Source organism: Prionailurus viverrinus, chromosome D1, assembly GCF_022837055.1.
Source record: "Prionailurus viverrinus isolate Anna chromosome D1, UM_Priviv_1.0, whole genome shotgun sequence".
Taxonomy (NCBI): domain Eukaryota; kingdom Metazoa; phylum Chordata; class Mammalia; order Carnivora; family Felidae; genus Prionailurus; species Prionailurus viverrinus.
Window position 1 is genome coordinate 90,482,625 of NC_062570.1, and position 21,862 is coordinate 90,504,486.

Here is a 21,862-nt window from a genome sequence, read left to right on the forward strand (position 1 = left end):
TTTTCTTTAATGCAAAGCTCAGAAGTCATTCTAATTATTGGAGGCCTACTGCCAACTTCATATCATATATCAGGAGCTGCTGTGTAATATTACCCAGCAGAATGATTAAGTAAATGGGGTTTGGAGTCAAACTGACCTGGTCTTCTTTACCAGCTCTGCCATTTTCCACTGGAGTCATCCTAATCTCTAAGCCTCTGATTGTCTGTGTCTATAGTGGGAATAATAGAAATAGTCACCCCAAAAGATTGTTGCAAAAAGATTAAATAAGATAATGTCTTTATTTTTTTTTAATTACAATTTAAAAAAAATGTTTATTATTTTGAGAGAGAGACAGACAGACAGATAGACAGAGCGCCAGCAGGGGAGGGGTAGAGAGATACAGAACTCGAAGCAGGTCCCAGGCTCTGAGCTGTCAGCACAGAGCCTGATGGGGAGCTCAAACTCGCAGACTGCGAGATCGTGACCTGAGCCAAAGTCGGATACTTAGCCGACTGAGCCACCCAGGTGCCCCTCAGTTAGTATCTTTAAAGTGCTCAGTGCCCAGTAGTAACAAATGAGCGTTCCTATAGCTGCACATCCTCACCAGCATTTGGTGTTGTCAGTGTTCTGGATTCTGGTCATTCTAATAGCTGTGTAGTAGGATTTCATTGTTTTAGTTTGTATTTCCCAGATCACATATGATGTGGAGCATATCTTCAGGTTTTTTGTTTGTTTGTTTGTTTTTGTCATCTGTATGTCTTTGTCAGGTATCTCTGAGCTTTTTTTTTTTTTTTTAGCCAGGTTGTTTGTTTTCTTATTGTTGACTTTAAGAGTTCTTTGTATATTTTGGATAACAGTCCTTTGTCAGATGTGTTTCTGGCAAATATCTTCTCCCAGTCTGTGGCTTTTCTTTCTATTCTCTTGTCAGTGTCTTTAGCATAGCAGAAGTTTTTAACTTTAATAAGTTATTATCAATTATTTCTTTCATAGATTGTACCTTTGGTATTATATCTAAAAAGTGGTTGCCAGACCCATGAGCTATGAACTTTATGGTTTTGCATTTTTTTTGTTTAGGTCTGTGATCCATTTGAGTTAATTCTTGTGAAGGGTGTAAGGTCTGTGGCTAGATTAATTTTTCACATGTGGAGATGCAGTTCTAGAATCTTTGTTGAAAAGACTGTGTATGTCTACTCTATTGCCTTTGTTTCTTTGTTAAAGATCAGTTGATTGTGTTTATGTGGGTCTATTTCAGTGCTCTCGGCTCTGTTTGATTGATCTGTTTGTCTATTTCACCAATACCACACTGTCTTGATTACTATAGCTGACTTAATTTTAAAGCAACTCATTAAAAACAGTTCCATCAGGAGAAATATATACCACTCATTAGCTTATTGCCTAATCATAAAATTTTTTATTTGTGCTCTATTACAATGTTTATCCAAATGTATATACATTTTACCTGATTATAATAAGAATGCATTTAAATTTTATTTTCTCTTTTTAATACAATATTTCATATACACTATGAAATGTATATTTTATTTCCACCTTTATGATTTTTAATAACTTTCTAAAATTCCATTCAGTAAATGTAAGATAATTTTTCTGACTAACCACCCTTGTTGGTTATTTAATCAGTTTCCGTGTGGCTTAGATGATAGAATGCATGATCAGAAGTAGACAGATCTGGATTTGAGTCTCAGTTTTGTCACTTACTAGCTAAATTCTCCTTTTGAGCTTCAGTTTCCTTATCTCTAAAACAGGAATGATCCCTGCCTTGTTGTAAGAATTAATGCATACAAAGTGTCTGATATAAAAGAGTGTACTAGTAAATCTTGTCTGATGATGTTGACGATGCTATAAATATATTTGTACAAGTGACTGAGTTTTTGCAAAATTTTAGTATATATATGTTCAGGGTTGATTTTTAAAAAAACTAATGAGTAGCTCAGTTGTTTGGCTTATTTTCATCATTTGAAGTGTTGGTCCATCCTTTAAAAAGGCATCATCATCTCTTCTAGTTACTTCCATGATGATTTTTTTCTTTGTCTGCAAAAGAGTATTGGATTATTTCCCTAATCTGTTTATGGTGTTATATGATGATTATAGTACTTGAAATTCCAGCATCAATGACAGCTCTCATAAAGTTGATGTATTGGGTATCTCCACAGTAAATACAAAATAAGAAATGCAACATAGAAACCATGGGTAGGTTTAGGCAAATATTTTAGCCTTTCTGTGTTACTAACACCAGAAAACAGGCAGTTTGTTGCTGAATGGGTTAGTTGTTTTCTGAAGCAGCTGGAATTAGCAACACATTTGGAAATGGATTTTAAAACCTTTAGCCTTTGCCACACCATTAGGAGAGCATTAGATTTGCAGTGATCTCAGTCAAGATCCCAATCTACTGAAGTGCTCAGCATAGAAACTAAATGTGAAATAGTAAACTGTATTTATTGTGCATCCACTATGTATAGGGGCATGTGGAGAATTAGAAAAATTATCACAGACACAAATCTTGTCTTTAAGAGACATACATAGTAATAGGACGAAGCAACTTTACATCCTTCCTTACACTTACCCTTAGAAGGTCTTAAAAGTTCACCAGGAAATTGTAATTATACGTTACTCAGCCCATTCTTAAACCCCTTTGGCACAATCAAATTCAAACTTCTGCTGAGGGGCACCTGCATGGCTCAGTCGGTTAAGCATCTGATTTGGGTTCAGGTCATGATCTCCCGGTTTGTGGGTTTGAGCCCTGCATCGGGTTCTGTGCTGACAGCTCAGAGCCTATAAAGCCTGCTTCGGATTCTGTGTCTCCCTCTCTTTCTGCCCCTCCCCCACTCACTCTCTGTCTCAAAAATAAACATTTTTTAAAAATTTAAAACAAAACTACTGAAATATATTAATTTCTCCTACCTTAATCCAAAACACAGTGGATAATTAAAGAATGAGAGTCAGTACAATTACAGAATAAAATAATTTTTCTTTCACAGTGGGGAGATAAAAGAGGATATACTGACATAGTAATTGAACAATTAGGAAGCATAATTGGAGAAAAATAGAATGCCAGAGATGGGGGACAGCTTCAAGTCCAGTGCCTTTATTTTCACATTCAAACTACTTTAAGGTCAGAGAAGTTAAATAACAGAACAAGGGTAGCAGAGCTGCAGGGGTGTGTATCCATGGTGGGTTGAGGGGAGGCAGGGGAGGGGCATTCTTCTGTGAACTCATGATTGGCTTTCAAGAAGTACAGAGTGCCTCTCAAGCATTTCCATCCCCATTTTGCAAATGGAGAAAAAATTACATTGCTGCTCAACGAATTAATAAGTTTGAGTCAAGGACAACTTTTCCTAGCATTCGGATAGGAATAGACAATTTTTACTTTTTAATTAAGTGGCTGATGTTTAAGGAAATAATATAAACAGCCTAGGAAAAGGAGATATTTGACTTGTTGAGTGAATCCCGTAATGGGAGCCACAATGGAAACTGGCAGAGAGGAGAAAAGAGGCAGGAAAAGGAAGTCTATGGAAGGAAGCAAACTACAGTTAGTATGATGGATTGTCAAAAGAAGGACATGACAAGTGACCTGTCACTTTTTATTTAGGACAATTAATTAAATATGGCCACCTGACTGGAATGACTGGTATTTTCCTCTTCATTGTTCTGTGATTTAAGGTGGACTCTGCTGTAAAATAAAATGGAGAAAAATTGCAGAGGTGATTTACAATGTTGTACTAAAAAAAAAAATTCACTTCAAAATTTTATTTTTAGAGAAGGAGGGATTTTGTGTTCCTTAGTTACTGTCTTTGGATATACAAACCACATTTGTGTATGTGTGTTACGTTGTGTACATTGAGGCAAAATTGCAATTAAAATGCGGAGATTAATTGGAAGCTGGGAAGTACTGTACTCCCTGTTAAAGCTCATTTATTATTCCACAGTCATAGTCATAGGAATTTAGAATAAAAAATAGTTGGGAAATGCATCTTTAAAATCTTATTTCTTTCAAGAAATGTCAAATGAAAAGGTCGATTTTATTTGCAAGATCTGGCATTTTGAAGCACTTAGAAATGAATTTCTGCAAGCAGAGTTGGTTTAGTTGGGTTTGTCTACACCTGCTTCTAACTGGCTGTGTGGATTTTGCTTTAAAGCAGGGTTTCTGGTATTGTAACAGTACTGTGAACTGTGCAGGTGGCTTACAGGCTCAGAACGCTGGAGAGAAGGGGATAGCTTTAATTAAGAATGGATACCTTTGTGCTACAATTATTATGCAATACAGGTAACATAAGCATTAATGGGGCATTGCATCCCCTGTGAAGGTGGGATTACAACTGAGCTAAAAAAAATTCTCTTATGATTGAAATATTATTGCATGGTTATAGGGCTATAAAGTTGACTCAGAAACTCTACTGCCTCTACTGGATTCACAGCTTTATCAGGCACCTTGAAAAAATGTTCGATGAAAGACTCGTCACCATTCATAAGGCACTGATGTCGTTGATCACGTTTCTGAAGATAGGAGATCAGTTTTGAAAGTGGTTGAAGGACATGTGTGGCACAGTTTTCTTGATAAATGGACTAGCCTAGAGTTAATATACTTGTTGGAGTTTTACTAGGGGGTGAAGATAGGGTATTTACTTGTGATTACCCATAATGAAATTTTTCAACAAAGCAAATAATCAAAAGTGGTAGTGAAAAAGTAGTCTTTCTGATTTCCCAAACAGTGGATTTTCTGAAATTTGTCTTATGGGTATATCCTTCAGATTCCATATCCACTGGTAATCTGCTTTTTAAAAAAATTATAGGAAACGAGTGGGGGGAGGAAGTTTGAATGCTTAACTGTGTGCATTTTTCTTTGCTTAATGGAATTAATAACTGTGTAATTGAAAACAGTCTAATACTCAGTTGACCTGCCTCAGTGAGTCAATGCAGACATTTCTGGATTGACTTAAACAGCTTGAAGGAAGGGTATATTTTGGGGACATAAAATTGATTTTATACAATCTGCTGATGAACAGTAAGGCTTAATGAATGATAGCCTCAAGAAACCTCATTACAGTAGCTTGGATGGATGAGCAGGAAAGGGAAGCAAATTTTTCAACAGGAAAGTTTCTGCTTAAACATGTAATTTTATAGATTAGTGTTATTCCCATTCCCCCAGAGCTTTCTGCAGGGGAAAAACAATCAACGTGCATAATTCTATTTTCTTAAATCTTTTCTTTTACCTTACTTGCCTTAGCCTTCTTCTCTTGCTCCCCTTTTCCCCTTTTCAACTTTTAACTTTGAAATAATTACAGATCACAGAACGGATTCATGTGAGGTTGCAAAAAAATGTATAGGGAGGGAGGTTTTGCGCACTTTTATTGCAGCCTTTTGCAATGTTAACATCTTGTGTATCTGTGTACATTATAAAAGTCAGGAAATTGATATTGGTACAATCCATAGAACATATCCCGGTTTTACCAGTTACATATGCACAATTTGTGTGTGTAGTTCAGCTGTCTGACATGTGTAGCCACATGTCAAGATACGACAGTCAAGATACCCAGCTCTATCACCACTGCCAGACTAATGTTACCCACTTATAGCCACAACACAAAATTGGTGTTCTCACAATTTTTCTGATGATTTGTCTCACCCATTCTGATGAGTGTGTAGGGGTATCTCATTGTGGCTTTTATTTACATTCCTTTAATGGCTAATGATATTAACATCTTTTCATTAGATTATTTACAATTTATATATCCTCTTTGGTGAAATGTCTGTGCATGTCTTTAGGTTTTTTTTTTTTTAATTGGACTTTTCTTTAATGTTGGGTTTTGAGAGTTCTTTATATGTTCCGTGTACTAGTCCTGTGTTGGATGTGTAATTTATAAATATTTTCTCCCAGCCTGTGATTCTTTTTTATCTTCTTTTTTTTTTTTTAATTTTTTTTTCAATGTTTATTTATTTTTGGGACAGAGAGAGACAGAGCATGAACGGGTGAGGGGCAGAGAGAGAGGGAGACACAGAATCGGAAACAGGCTCCAGGCTCTGAGCCATCAGCCCAGAGCCCGACGCGGGGCTCGAACTCACGGACCGTGAGATCGTGACCTGGCTGAAGTCAGACCCTTAACCGACTGCGCCACCCAGGCGCCCCTCTTTTTTATCTTCTTAACAGGATCTTTCCCAGAGCAAAGTTTTGAATTTTGATGAGGTTTAACTTATCACGTTTTCTTCTTTTTTTATTTCAAGTTTTTATTTAAATTCTATTTTTTTAAATTTTTAATTAATTAATTATTATTATTTTTTTTTTTTGAGACAGAGAGAGACAGCATTAGCCGGGGAGGGGCAGAGAGATAGGGAGACACAGAATCAGGAGCAGGCTCCAGGCTCTGAGCTGTCAGCACAGAGCCCGATTCAGGGCTCCAACTCACAAACCATGAGATCATGACCTGAGCCGAGGTCGGACACTCAACCGACTGAGCCACCCACACACCCTGTTAAATTCTACTTAACATATATTGTAAAATTGGTTTCAGGTGTAGAATTTAGTGATTCATCACTTATATATAACACTCAGTGCTCAGCACAAGTGACCTCCTTGATACCCATTACCCATTTAGCCCATCCCCCACCCACCTTCCTCCATCAACCTTCAGTTTGTTCTCTACAGTTAAAAGTCTCTTATGGTTTGCTTCTCTCTTTTTTTTCCCTCCTTCCCCTATGTTCACCTGTATACATCACCTGTACACACACACACACACACACACACACACACACACACATACACCACATCTTTTTTTTTTTTTTTTTTTTAATTTTTTTTTTTTTTCAACGTTTATTTATTTTTTGGGACAGAGAGAGACAGAGCATGAACGGGGGAGGGGCAGAGAGAGCGGGAGACACAGAATCGGAAACAGGCTCCAGGCTCCGAGCCATCAGCCCAGAGCCCGACGCGGGGCTCGAACTCACGGACCGCGAGATCGTGACCTGGCTGAAGTCGGACGCTTAACCGACTGCGCCACCCAGGCGCCCCGACACCACATCTTTATTTGTTCCTTAGTCAATGGACATTTGGGCCCTTTCCATAATTTGACTATTGTTGATACTGCTGCTATAAACGTTGGGGTGCATGTGCCCCTTTGGATCTGTATTTTTGTATCCTTTGGGTAAATACCTAGTAGTGCAGTTGCTGGGTTATAGGGTATATCACTTTTTCTTCTTAGAGACATGCTTTTGGTGTCAGTTCTAAGAACTCTTTGCCTAGTCCTATGTCCTAAAGATTGTCTATATATTTTTTTCCTGCTTCTTTTATAAAACCCACTGTTTTGTCTTGATATGTTTTTATTGTTCTTACTATTACAGCCTTCATTAAAAAATACTTTCACTCCATTCCATATTGCTCTAATTTAAAAATAATCACCAAAAAATACAAAAAATAAAAATAATCACCATACATATGGATCATCAGAGTCATTCTTGTTACAAAAATGGAGTCCTGTATAGAGTGCATAGATTATAATCCTCTTTAGGAAAGGAACTAGATCTGTTTCTCTTAAGGCACCTCTTGTATCTGTGTTCATGGTGAGCATGTACTTAGCTCGCATGTTTTATTAGATGCAGCTTTTAGTATGGGTGTCTCTTTTTTCTCTTTTCCTCACGGTGAGATTTTGTCAAGGAAAAAATAAGCTGCGAAATTCCTATTACTAAGACCTTTGCATGGATGACAATACAACTTCTCTTCTGAAGCTCTGTAGTCGGCAGTAATCCCCAAGCTTTTTTCACCTCCCTCTAAGTGCTGCCCTTAAAGCTCAATGCAGAAGTGTGCCTAGGGAAGTCTTTATATAGACATGTAGATGCTTATGCCATCAACATTTTGGTGATAATGAAGAATTCCGTGCCTTTAAGTATTAGGAAAGTCTCGTTGGGAGAAGCTTATAACTTGATGTGCAGTGTATTCTTTGATGCTAGAATTGTATATTTTTATCTCATTCTGATAAAATGCAGCAGAGGAATTACTGTGCACACACGTATACACATATGCTTTGCCTTGCTTTGCCTCAAGGTTTTTGTATGTTGTTGAGGTACAGGATGTAGTTGGGGACATGGTTACAACAATCCTGATGAGATTGCTGCCTTTTCCTTAATTTCCTGCTGCCTTCATGTTTGCCTTGAAATTCATAGTCATAAGCATGTTGTCATTACTGTTTTGATATGCAAACCATAGTACTGCTCCTCATCAGTAGTCCTTACTTGACAAAAACCCTACCTAAGGTTTCTTTGCCAGATTTATTCATTTATTCTCTGTCATTGGACTAGATGACCTCCAGGTTTCTCTCAACCCTGAGAATCTGTGACAATTTCAATGACTGGATTTCTTTCTCTCTGTAATATGATCTAAAAGACATAAAAAATATTAGAGGATGCAAAATAGGTGTAGTTCAGTCAAGGCAGAAGAAATCAGTTCATACCGGGTCTCTTCTATCATCTAAATAAATCAGTACACTAGCAATGTAATTTTGGTCTTTCTGAAATTTGCCCATTTTCCAAAAAATAAAAGAAGACCTATCCTGTGAAGTACCAAGGTTGATAGTTTTATCTCTGTAGGCAAGGTGAATTCTTTTGATAATATTCCATCTTACCATTCGGCACAGCAGGAGACTCTTGTTGAGCAGAACTATGAACATTTGAGAAAGTGGATTTTGACAGCCTCTGCACAACTCTTTAAAAATGTGTTGTTATTTATTATTTTAAAATATCAGCAGTAAACCTCACAGTTTAAAAAAGACAACCCCATTTTTGTCAACGTACAATTCTTTATGCTGTTAAAAGCAGGTTATACACTTTGAGGGGAGACCAGCTCATGGCAAATTGTTTCCAAAGACTTACACTCTTGCCTCTGAAGGTTGCAATTTGTTTAGGTAGGTTGCATTAGGCAGAGGTCTGCAGATAAACATCAAAGATGTGTTAAGTCAATGGTGATAATTCCACATGCCATGCTTCATAATTATGCTTTTCAGAGACCACAGAGCACTAATTGGCTTGGGTGGTTGTTAGTTTCATTATTTGGTAGTAGAAAACAGGACCCCGGGAAGGTTCTGTGATTTTCTCTCCATCTCTCAGTGACTGGATAGGAAGAGAACCAAGACTGTGGTCTTCCTGTGAAATTTAGTAGTCCAAGCAGAGCAAAATATCCTCCCTGTGTTTCCCTCTGGAGGCTGTGATTGTGAAAGTGTTGTGTGTGATTTTCCAGTCAATATTTCTACACATTTACTTATCGTCACAAAAGTTCTGGGTCTTTCATGTGGAGCTCTAAGCCTTAAAATATAAAATCCATGCCAAAATAAAGGATCCTATTATGGGCAAGTCGCTCTCGCTCTCGCTCTCTCTCTCTCCCCCTTTTTCCTTTTTAGAAATAATACTTCACGATAAAAACAAATAAACGTGAATGGCAACTGAAAAAGCATTGCTTCTTTCTAGAAAACCACTAGGATTTGCATAAACCACTTGACTGTCTGGTAAATGATTACCTGCTCTGTCAGTCCCTCGGGACTTTTAACATTAGGCTATTTGCATTTTTAGAGATAAGGAAAGTTCTAAATTTGAAGGTGGGTATTTGTTACACTCTTCAGATGATGACAGTTTACAAAACTCTTTATAAAGTCAGTAAAAACATTACCTCTTCTGTATTGGGATAACCACATGAATTAAATTAAAGGCCTTGAAGGAGTTTGAATGTGTCCTGTGCATAGCCTGTTAATTATGTCCTTTTGGTAAAACTGAGATGTGTTAAGGCTAAAATCTCAGAATATTACCACTTTGAGAATTGGAAAGGAAGTTTAAAAGATTTTCTATTGTCACTCTTAAAGCATCCACAAGGAGACATTTACAGCAATGTAAAACAGCCTGGCCGCCTCTGTTCGGTATTTATCGGCTGAAGTAGATTTGAGGAAGAGATTGATGTCATACGGAGCTGGAATTTCACTGGGGTTCCATCCTGGAAAAGCAGATTGACGTTAACATTCTTGTAACTAAGTCCATGTCCTACTGACAGTGAAATAATAGCCACCTTTGAATTTATTATTTTTTATCTGGCAACTGCAAGCATAGTTTATTAAACTTCGAATTGCTGAAGCCTGGCAGTGTTACGGGTGAATTTGCATAAACTCTAACTGATACTTTTTCCTGTATTTAATTTTCAGGTTACAAATAGTTTGAAACAGTTTCTTTCATTTTGAGTTCATATATAGTTACATTAAAATTTTTCCTTTTATTTTAATTTTATTTTTTGTGGTTTTCAGACTTCGATAGCACCATATTTTGTCTAGGGTTGTAAAGCATGCGGGCTTATCTTGATTTATCTTGAGGTGACATCAATGCCTTCAAAGTCAGAGGGGGCCACACACAGTCAAGGCAGGTCTTTGTGGAGGCAATGGACAGAATACCAAGGCTGATCCATTATCATCATGATCATCATGGCTAACATTGTTTGAGGGTTCATTTATATCCGTTTAATTCTCACCGCAATCCTGTGAAGTATGTGAAACTTAACAATTCCTTATTTAAAACCCTTAGGGTCAGATGTGTTTCAGAATTTAGAGTTTTTTGGAGTTTAGAAAGGTAATCAGGAGTACCATGTGTTACACAAAATCTTCAGTGGGGTCCGGGAAAACACCTCAAAAGCATCCCCCTTAGAATTTCTTCAGGGAAACGTCTGAGTGGTCACACTGAGTATTAATAAAAACCATAGATACTTTCATGTTAATTCAGATCAGGTCTTGCCACCAAATGAGGTTGGCCATCATCTTATGAAAACATTTCTGTGTCTTTCTGAACTTCTGGTAGATACCAAATAAATTTAATAACATAACAAAATTTTGTGCTTGTTTTGGAAAACTAGAAGAAGCTTGGTGCTTTCTCTCCCTCCTGTACACTATCAGAGAACACCCTCCTTTTTATTATCCCCCACGAATTATACTTCTTAGGCAGTAATTACTCTTCTGCTTTCCGTAGATAGTAAATTTCTCAAAGCTATGATATTTCATACCGAATGAATGGAATTTAACAAGGTGAAATATCACAAGGAAAAACAAAGTTAGACTGCAAGGATTGAGGCGTTGTGTCCTAGCCGACAGGCGTTTAGCAGTATGTTAAGTAACTGACAATGTGAAGAGGCCACCAGCAATGTGAACACACTTCAGCATATAGTAGGAGCGCAGTATTCAGAATGTGGGAGTTAGTCAAACCTCACTGGATCCAGAGCATATCTGGAGTCTTGTCTTCATTTCTGGCTGGCATACTTTAAAGGGATGCAGGCAGTGTGAAATCTCTTCCGGGTAGACTGCTCAGGAGAGCGGAACCGCTTGAAGCAGTGTCGTGTTAAGGCACAGGTGAAATAATTGGGCAAGTTTAGTTGAGTTTTGCCAGTTTCTAGCAGTATTTGACTACCCTACCTGCTCAAATGAGTAATGTTAGCTTCATATTGATGGGTGCCAGCTGTATGCCATGTCCTGAGCTATTTAACACTTGGGATACAAAGAAGGAAAGACATGGGCCCTGCCTGTCACAGGCTTCATGTCTAATGGGACACAGAAGTCTATACAACTATTTCCAATACAGTATGTTAAGTGTAACCATAGACACAGTATGAGGCAGCACAGAGAAATTGTGATTAGCTCTCTGTGGTGATGGGGTTGGAAGGCTAAAGCCTCCGGAGAGAAACTGAATTCTTTTTTTTTTTTTTTTTTTTTTTTTCATTGAGAGAGAGTGGGGGAGGGGGAGAGGGAGAGAAACTTTTTTGTAATTTTAAATGTTTATTTTGAGACAGAGAGAGGGAGAGTGTACACGTGCAAGCGGGGGAGGGGCAGAGAGAGAGAGGGAGGGAGAGAATCCCAAGCAGACTCTGAGCTGTCAGCATAGAGCCTGACATGGGACTTGAACTCACTAACCGTGAGATCATGATGACCTGAGCTGAAATCAAGAGTCAGACAAGTGTCTGACTGAACCACTCAGGTGTCCTGAAAGAGAGAGACAGACAGACAGACAGAGAGAGAATCTTCAGCAAGCTCCACGCTCAGCATGGGGCTTGACGCAGGGCTCAATCCCACGACCCCGGGATCCTGACCTGAGCTGAAATCAAGAGTTGGATACTCAACTGACTGAGCCACCCAGGCACCCTGAGAAACCGAATTCTGAGCTTGGTTTTGAAAAAAAAAAATTAAGTGAGTGAGATAAAATTGAGAAAGGACAGCATAGGCTTGTTCAAATATTTGGAAGGATGTTATGTATAGGAAGGATTGAAATTGTTCAATATGATCCCCAGGGGCTCAGGGCCCCGTTGGGGAAATGTGCAGGGAGAGAGATTTTGAAGGAGTCTTTGATAGAGCGGTCCAAAGGCTTCTTTGGAATGTTCGGAGTTCCCAGTCCTTGGATGTGTTAAAGCACAGACGAGTCAGTTGTTTGGTGGCAACAGTACAGTAGCACGTGGTGGGGGCAGGGGTATCACACAATGGCTAGAGGTGAAGCACAGTGAAGTGCTTAAGGGCATGGGTTCTAGATCTGACTCCTGGAACTGGTCCTTCTAACTACTGGCTCTGTGACCTGAGCTAGGATTTTTCGGAAGTTAACATCGAAGGGCTCAGAACTGCACCCGGTACACAGTAAGTGCTAAATAAGTAGCTAATGAATATTAGCTGTTATTGTTGTCGTTGGATGGGTGGTCGACATACCCTTTGAAGTACCTCTCACGTTGAAAGACTGAATTTCTGCAAATTTCTACATTTTCAAGAGAGGCTGGTACCCCAACTCTCTCTAGCTCATGCTTTTCTTTGTCCCATAGATAAAGTGGCCTCGTGAATAGGAATGCCTGCCCGAATATCAGAATTGGAGATCATGGATGAAGATCGATTAACTGAAGAAGTCTTGGATAAGTTTGTTAATTGTCATGAACAAACATATGAAGAATTTCTGAGCACTTTTACTCATCTTCCAAAAGGTAAAATGGGGAAGTCAACTCTCTAGAGCAGTAGAGATAAAGAATTTTATTATAATTTTATGTCTTTGCTGTTTTTTCAAAAAGACTATTTAATAAGCATTCATTCATTCCTTTCCTTTGATCAGCTAATGCATATCAGGGATCTGAGACTGATGCATGCAAATTCCAACATTTTTCTACAACCAAGAGTTGTATTATGGAGTCAGAGCCATCGAATTTGAGAACTAAAAGGGACCCGAGAAATCATTTCGTATAATTCATTTGCTTTTGAAGAGATATAAGCGCAAAGAGTAGAGGTTTTTAAAAGCGTGTTTAAAATGTTTAAGAAATATAGCATAATATAGGCTATGGAGTTACACTGTATCCCTGTGGGTCCTGGCATTGCCACTTTCTAGTATGTGACCTTGGGAGAGGCGGTTGAGTAAGGGGGGTGGGTAATAATGGTGCCTTAAAGGTTTATGAAGGTTAATTGAGAGACTCCAAGTAAAACCCTGAGCAGAGTGGCTAACACAAGAAATACTCAATGCTAGGCATTGTTGGTTGTTGTCACTGGGATGATAATGACGCTATGGTCACTGGAGAATGGAAACACCCCTCCAGACTGGAAGTGATAAACCGAAGCCTAAAGTCCAAGCCCATGTTGTGTGTTTCATTACGTGTCTTGCTCGCCTCATACAGTGGTGTTGTGTTTTTTCGATTGAGTCAACCTTTAAAAGTTGGGAAACGTTACATAGAAAATCTTTATTTATGGTCTTCTTCTCTGATCAAGAGGGAAGACCTGTTACCTCTGATTTCCCTGATGGCAAGATCAGCTAGAGCTGGGGAGCCCTTGCCCTGTGAGCGCCCTGTTTGTCATACTCTCTGGCATTCGCATGTTGTGAAGAAGTGTGTATGCGTTGCCTGCTTCATTCACCGAAGTCGCTCCTGTAGGCATTTGAGTTTGTAGTCTTTGTTCTGGGTTCTGCCTCAGATGGCCTGCCACAGGCTCAGTCTCAACTTTGGTCCTTTCTGGGTCCCTGATCCACATTTGTGAGACAATTGGTTCTCCCCCTTGCTGCACATCGGACTCACCTGAGGGGTTTTTTAGAGCATGGTGATACCAGGGCCCACTCTAAATCTTAGCTGGGGCCCAGGAATTGGTATTTTGTAAAAATTCCCCTGGTGATTCCAATGTGTACCTGATTGAGAATAGGGAGTTTCATAATCTCCGGGGTGATCACACTTTCAAGATACTTCATGATTTTAAGTCATGATTCATGTGCCCTTAACAAATGTAAAAGAGGGGTATTTGGAATATTGATATTTGTTTTGTTTACACTTGAAAACTGTGGGCGATGTGTTTATTTACACTTAATGGAGAAATTAGGAAATATCTTGTTTACTTTGAGGCTGTGAACGATCTGTTTTGACATGATATGTCGATCAAATTAATCTTGCTTAAGGCCAAATCATCTTTTGGTCTATAAACTTGGGTTTGGGAAGATGTTTGCTTTCTCAGAGCCTAATGATTTAGTTCCATCCTTTCTGTACCTAACAAAGCAGTAGGAATGGTTGGGGTGGGGTGTGCAAACAAGGGCAAAACTAGCAGAATTAATATATTTTGTATGACAATTGCATTTTGTGTGTGTGTTTTTTGTTTTTTTTTTGAAAGAGTGTGTATGCAAGTGGGGGTGGAGTGAGGTGGGGGGAGAAGGCTGGAGGGAGAGAGAATCTTAAACAGGCTCCATGCTCAGTGTAGAGCCCAATGAGGGGCTCGATCCCACAATGGTGAGATCATGACCTGAGCCAAAATCAAGAGTCGAATACTTAACTGACTGAGCCACCCAGGCACCCCACCAATGGCATTTTGATAATCCAAATTATTTTGGAAGTTGCAAAGCTGACTTTATTTTCATACTCTGGAAAAGAAAGAACTTCTTGCAAGGACTTGAATGTTTTAAAGGGGTTATGATATTTTTTGTTTTGGGGGTAAGGGGCATAATTGTGTTTTCAGATTTCTGTAAGATCATTGCATGCTGAGAAAGAAATTGTGCAGTTGTGGTGACTTCATTCTGAGTTCAGTTTTGTGCCCCAAATTGAGCTGAAATAAATGATGATGCAAGTTACATTAACTGCATCTCCAAGCACACTCTTTTTTTTTTCCCTTTCAAAATATCCCTAGGCACCAGTTCACATTATAAACTAATGACCTGAAAAAATTCCTCTTAAAGCACAAAGAATTGTGAGTGCAAAAATGTGTCTTAAATCAGTAAGCATCCTTCCCCTCCCCACCCCTGAAACATTTAAGTACCTTCTGAAAAACCAAATAGTACTCAGGGACAGGCCTAGGAGTCCGCAGAATTGATCGAACTGAATTCGGTTAGTTTTGTTTTAAGGAAGAGATGAAAGCTGTTTGTTCAAAGTTTTCCCGTTCTTTCCAGCCCTTCATTTGTCTTGGTGTGCTCGCTTGTTTTGCTGGTGTGTAGAATCTTCTCTCTGTGAAAGTGGTAATCACCACACAGGCTCATGTACATTTCTTGAGTAAGTTTGGTTTCTCAAGTCTATTACAATTTCCTCTGATTGACTGTTCTATTTATTTTTATAATAGTTATATGCCAGAATGCTTATAAGATTCATTTTCTTTCCAAGACTGTTAAAAGGGTCAGTAATCCTATTAAAAATATTTCCCTGGAAAAAGATTAAACTATAGCCTGATTGAAAGAAATTCACATCACTGTTTCAGACTGTTGGAAAATCATTGGAAACTGTGAATATTGTAGCAAAAGTCTCACCCCAATACATTGATGTTGATCCTATTTTGCAAGGGTTTTGTTTTGTTTTTTAAAGCAACTCTGTTTTTTTTTTTAACTATGGTACATACTTGATAATAATACAATGTTCTATCAAAATGTTTATAGAGACACATTAATTATGTATTTCAAACAGACAGTTGTAATTGAATTCTCAATAGTATCATCAGTTCAAGAGAGTAAGACAAAGTTGTGAGATTTGTATTAGAAAATCAGTGTGCAGACTTTGGTTTTATTCATTATTGGTGAGATGTTTATTATATTGTTGATATTATTGAGGGTAAAGATAAGAGGCTAAGTTTCAATCCTTGGCATCTCAATTTCTTTGTGAATGTAATTCTTTTATCCATATAAAGGAAAAAAGCGCCTTTTCCTTCTTGTCTGTCATATTTCTATCATTTGCTTAGGTTAGGAAAACATAGATGTGAAAACTTATATTTGATTTTCTGCTAATGCATTTATTCATTCATTAATTCTGTACCTCCTAATGGTCTAGGTATTGTTTTAGGTGCTAAGGATCCCAAAATAAATTAAGATATACTTTGTGTTTTCAAGCATACATAGTCCAGGATGAGAGATACATAAGTAAACAAAAAAATTACACTATTGTATGATAAATACCATAATAGAGAAAAGCAGGGCGTTCCGTGAGAGCTCACAGGAAGGCCATCCAGCCCCTGCCTGGGTGGGGAGGGCAGTAAAATCTACTCATTGGAGACAATGTCCATGGTGAGCCTGCAGTAACCACTGAACCAGTGGTTCAGTGCAGGAGGTTTTGACAGATAAGAGCCAAATTGAACGATATTAAAAATGCCTCCATTGTTGGTTGTCCTTTGGATCATATTTCCCTTTGTGTTGGTACTAATATATATATATTTTAAATAATAGGTTTTTAAGGTAGAGATGTAGCCTTATCTTAGTGAGGGTGAGAGTTGTTTCTAATTTCCTTCCACACCAAGATCAATCACCACACGAGCTGATAGGGGAGGCATTTGCTCCCATTTTTTTTAAATTTTATTATTTTTTTAAATTTACATCCAAATTAGTTAGCATATAGTGCAACAATGATTTCAGCAGTAGATTCCTTAATGCCCCTTACCCATTTAGCCCATCCCCCCTCCCACACCCCTTCCAGTAACCCTCTGTTTGTTCTCCATATTTATGAGTCTCTTCTGTTTTGTCCCCTTCGCCGTTTTTATATTATTTTTGTTTCCCTTCCCTTATGTTCATCTGTTTTTGTCTCTTAAAGTCCTTGTTTGAGTGAAGTCATATGATATTTGTCTTTCTCTGACTGACTAATTTCACTTAGCATAATACCTTCCAGTTCCATCCACATAGTTGCAAATGGCAAGATTTCATTCTTTTTGATTGCCGAGTAATACTCCATTGTATATATATACCACATCTTCTTTATCCATTCATGCATCGATGGACATTTGGGCTCCTTCCATACTTTGGCTATTGTTGATAGTGCTGCTATAAACATGGGGGTGCATGTGTCCCTTCGAAACAGCACACCTGTATCCCTTGGATAAATACTTAGTAGTGCAATTGCTGGGTTGTAGGGTGGTTCTATTTTTAGTTTTTTGAGGACCTCCATACTGTTTTCCAGAGTGGCTGCACCAGCTTGTGTTCCCACCAACAATGCAAAAGAGATCCTCTTTCTCTGCATCCTCGCCAACATCTGTTGTTATCCGAGTTGTTAATGTTAGCCATTCTGACAGGTGTGAGGTGGTATCTCATTGTGGTGTTGATTTGTATTTCCCTGATGATGAGTGATGTTGAGCATTTTTTCATGTGTCTGTTAGCCATCTGGATGTCTTCTTTGCAGAAGTGTCTATTCATATCTTTTGCTCATTTCTTCACTGGATTATTTGTTTTTTGGGTGTTGAGTTTGATAAGTTCTTTATAGATTTTGGATACTAACTCTTTATCTGATATGTCATTTGCAAATATCTTCTCCCATTCTGTCGGTTGCCTTTTAGTTTTGCTGCTTGTTTCCTTTGCTGTGCAGAAGCTTTTTATTTTGATGAGGTCCCAGTAGTTCAGTTTTGCTTTTGTTTCCCTTGCCTCTGGAGACGTGTTGAGTAAGAAGTTGCTGCGGCCAAGATCAGAGAGGTTTTTGCCTGCTTTCTCCTCGAGGATTTTGATGGCTTCCTGTTTTACTTTTAGGTCTTTCATCCATTTTGAGTTTATTTCTGTGTATGGTGTAAGAAAGTGGTCCAGGTTCATTGTTCTGCATGTCGCTGTCCAGTTTTCCCAGCACCACGTGCTGAAGAGACTGTCTTTATTCCATTGGATATTCTTTCCTGCTTTGTCAAAGATTGGTTGGCCATATGTTTGTGGGTCCATTTCTGGGTTCTCTCTTCTGTTCCGTTGATCTGAGCAATTGTTTTTGTGCACTCCCATTTTTTAAAGTGTTAGTTACTACTCATATTGCGGTCACACAGAAATTATATATGTAGGAAGCCAGCGACTTAGAAATTGACATTCAGTCTTTTCAACCCCATTTTGTTACATATGGTAGTAACTTTGGTGGGGGGAGGGTTATAGTGGTTACATCTAGTTCTCAATCTCTCTCTATCATACAGATACCCCGTCATTGTTCTGGTTTTGTTCTTCAGGCTGCATGATTAGTTTTCATTAAAGTTATGTACTTTGCCAACTGTTTAACTTAAAATAGTTTGGAAGTTGAAATGAATACACTGTGATTTTATTAAAACAATTTTTTTAACATTATTTATTTTTTGAGAGACAGAGACAGAGTGTGAGTGGGGGAGGGGCAGAGAGAGAGGGAGTCAAAGAATCTGAAGCAGGCTCCAGACTCTGAGCTGTCAGCACAGACCCTGATGTGGGGCTCGAACTCATGAACCGCAAGATCATGACCTTAGTCGAAGTTGGACACTTAACTGACTAGCCACCCAAGCACCCCTATAGTGTGATTTTATGATTAACTCTTAAATAAGCCTTTGGTTTTCATTCTCTCCTTTCAATCTTAAAACACATAGGATCCAGTTCCCAAGTGATTTTACCAGTTTTTATGATTACCACATAACAGCTTTCTATTCACTGCTATATTTATCTACTTTAGCTTGTTTTCTTATGTCTAGATCAAAGATTTTATTTCTGATTTTGATGTGTAATTTCGTTTCTGGTTTTCCTTATGCTACTCTCATTTTACTAATAGTACTTTGTGCTTTCAGCATTTTATTATTCTTTCAATATATCTTTGAAAAAACGCCCATCAACTCAACCGCCCTTCTCCCTTCATACTTGTTAATATTTGAATTAAATTCCCTCTGAGGTAGAACATTCAGTACAAATGGCCATCCACGTGGCTTTATAAGCTGGTGGTGTTCTGGCCTTTGTTCCAAACTCTTAAGAGTTTCAAAACCTCTGAATAGGTTTCAAGTTTTCTTAGATTTTAGTAATCTTATATAATCATAAGAGAGCTTATTCTATATTTTTCACTTTATTCACATTTAGTTCTTTAAGGGGCTGTGCCAGTGCTCTATCACCATTACAAATTTCAGGAATGTACAGTTACCATAAGATTTGTGATCATTCGGCCTGCAGTGTCCAGCACGAGAGACACACATGGTGGTTGAGCACTTGAAACGTGGCTAGTGCTGCCCACTTGAGTTTTAAATTTCACTTAATTTTAATTAGTTTAAGTTTAAATAAAAATGCTCATATTCAGCTCAGTTATTGGAAAACTTTTAAATATGTTTAGGACAACTTGGGTATGTGAATTAATTTTTTCAAATGTAAATTTTATGAAATACTGAGGAGTCCCCTTCTGTGGTTTCAATTACCTGTGGTCAACCAGGATCTGCAAGAAGATGGTCCTCCTTCTGAATTATCGTCAGAAGGTCATAGTAGCCTAATACTCCATCATAGTGCCTGCCTCATTCACATCATTTCATCTCATCAGATAGGCATTTTATTGTCTCATCATCACAAGAAGAAGTGAATATGGTACAGTGAGATATTTTAAAGAGAGAGTGACCGACCATTCACACTAACTTTTATTATAGTTATTGTTGTAATTATTCTACTTTATTATTGTTGTTGTTAATCTCTTACTGTACCTAATTTATAAATCAAAGTTTACCATAGGTATGTATGTGCTGGAAAAAACAGTTTATATAGGGTTTGGTACTGATTGGGGTTTCAGGCATCCATTGGGGGTCCTGGAACAAATTCTTCATGGAAAAGCGGGAAACTACTATAAACACAGATCAAGTATTTCTTTTTTTTTTTTTAATTTTTTTTTTCAACGTTTTTATTTATTTTTGGGACAGAGAGAGACAGAGCATGAACGGGGGAGGGGCAGAGAGAGAGGGAGACACAGAATCGGAAACAGGCTCCAGGCTCCGAGCCATCAGCCCAGAGCCCGACGCGGGGCTCGAACTCACGGACCGCGAGATCGTGACCTGGCTGAAGTCGGACGCTTAACCGCCTGCGCCACCCAGGTGCCCCAGATCAAGTATTTCTGATGAAAAATTTTTACCTGGGGGCACCTGGGTGACTCAGTCGGTTGAGTGTTCGACTTTGGCTCAGGTCATGATCTCTTGGTTTGTGAGTTCGAGGCCCACATCGGGCTCTGTGCTGACAGGTTAGAGCCTGGAGCCTGCTTCAGATTCTTTGTCTCCCTTCCTCTCTGCCCCTCCCCTGCTCATGCTCTGTCTGTCTCTGTCTCTCAAAACTAAATAAACATTAAAAAATTTTTTTAAAAATTAAAAAAATTTTTCTTCATCTGAATTGAGATAAGCTATAAATGCAAAATATGCAAGGTTTTTGAAGAATTTGTATAAAAATAGAATATAAAATATCTCAGTAATATTTTCATTTTAACTGCATTTAAAATGACAATATTTTAGAAAATTGACTTAAATAAGATATGTTATTAAAATTAAATTCACTTTCTAAAACTTTAAAAAATGTGGTTGCTTGAAAATTTAAAACCACGTATGTGGCTTACATTATATTTCTACTGAGCATCACTGCTCTAGATCCGTAGTTCTCAAACTTGGCTAAATATCAGAAAAACTTTTATAATGTCAAACTTGTATAAGCATAAAGATTTCCAGGACCACCAGGGTCACTCAGTCAGTTAAGTATCCAACTCTTCATTTTGGCTCAGGTCATGATCTCACAAATCAAGCCCCACGTCGGGCTCTGTGCTGACAGCCCAGAGCCTGCTTGGGATTCTCTCCATCTCTCTCTGCCCCTACTCCACTCACACACTCTCTCTCTCACAAAATTAAATAAATAAATAAATAAATAAATAAATAAATAAGCAAGCAAGCTTAAAAAAAAAAAAGAATAAAGATTTCCAGATACTTTCTGGGCTTATTAAATTAGAGGCTCTATAGTGAAGGGTCCAGGAATTTTTACATTCATAACGCTTTTCACTAATTCAGCTGTACCACTAGTTTTGAGAACCTCTGGTTTAGACTACAATTCTGATAATGCAGTCCCTTAAAAGGCACTGCTATCTAAATACCTTTTTTAAGGTATTTAGATTTTTTAAACAATATTTATTTAAGTAATCTTTGTAGCCAACGTGGGACTCAAACTCACGATCCCAAGATCTAGAGTCACATGCTCTTATGACTGAGCCAGCCAGGCATCCCCTTGTTTCTGTTTAAACTATAATGTTAGAAGAGACATTCCAGTGCTCTTAATTTTAGCTTAATTCACTGATGTATTCACTAAGCATTTGTCTTGAGTAACTTTAATTGTGCCAATGATGCAAAGAAGAGCCATTACTTACCCTTTTTATAGCTCAGAGAACTGAAAGCCATTGTAAATTAACACCTTGCCTGAGGACCGGTCAGGGGTTCAGACTCCAGACATCTGACCCTCCTCTGTATCACTATACTCCCACAGAAACATCTGGGAAGGTGAGATTGTAGGAAAACTAGTCTAATATTATTATTGTTAAGCAGCTAGCATTTAGTAGGCACTAGATATTGTGCTAAGCACTTTACCTGGGTCATCTCATTTCTTACAATAGCCTAGTGAATTTTTTCTTATGTTTTGATCTTTACGATTGCCAACTTTTAAACAGGTGAGGACATGAAGGCTTAAGGTTAATAAACACCTTACT

The 21,862-nt window shown here is 38.2% G+C and overlaps 1 protein-coding gene across 6 annotated transcripts in view; it reads left to right on the top strand.

The window, feature by feature from the left end:
* The window catches only part of IFTAP (intraflagellar transport associated protein), a 66,472-nt gene that overhangs the window by 4,722 nt on the left and 39,888 nt on the right, over nt 1-21,862 (top strand). For 5 of the 6 annotated variants that reach the window (XM_047824197.1, XM_047824199.1, XM_047824196.1 and 2 more), the window contains exon 2: nt 12,803-12,958. In XM_047824197.1, the coding sequence (XP_047680153.1) occupies nt 12,826-12,958 (133 nt within the window). In that variant the 5' untranslated portion in view covers nt 12,803-12,825. Of the gene's footprint in view, nt 1-10,019; nt 10,116-12,802; nt 12,959-21,862 lie in introns of those variants that run through there. The other variant, XM_047824198.1, reaches the window with a different exon arrangement.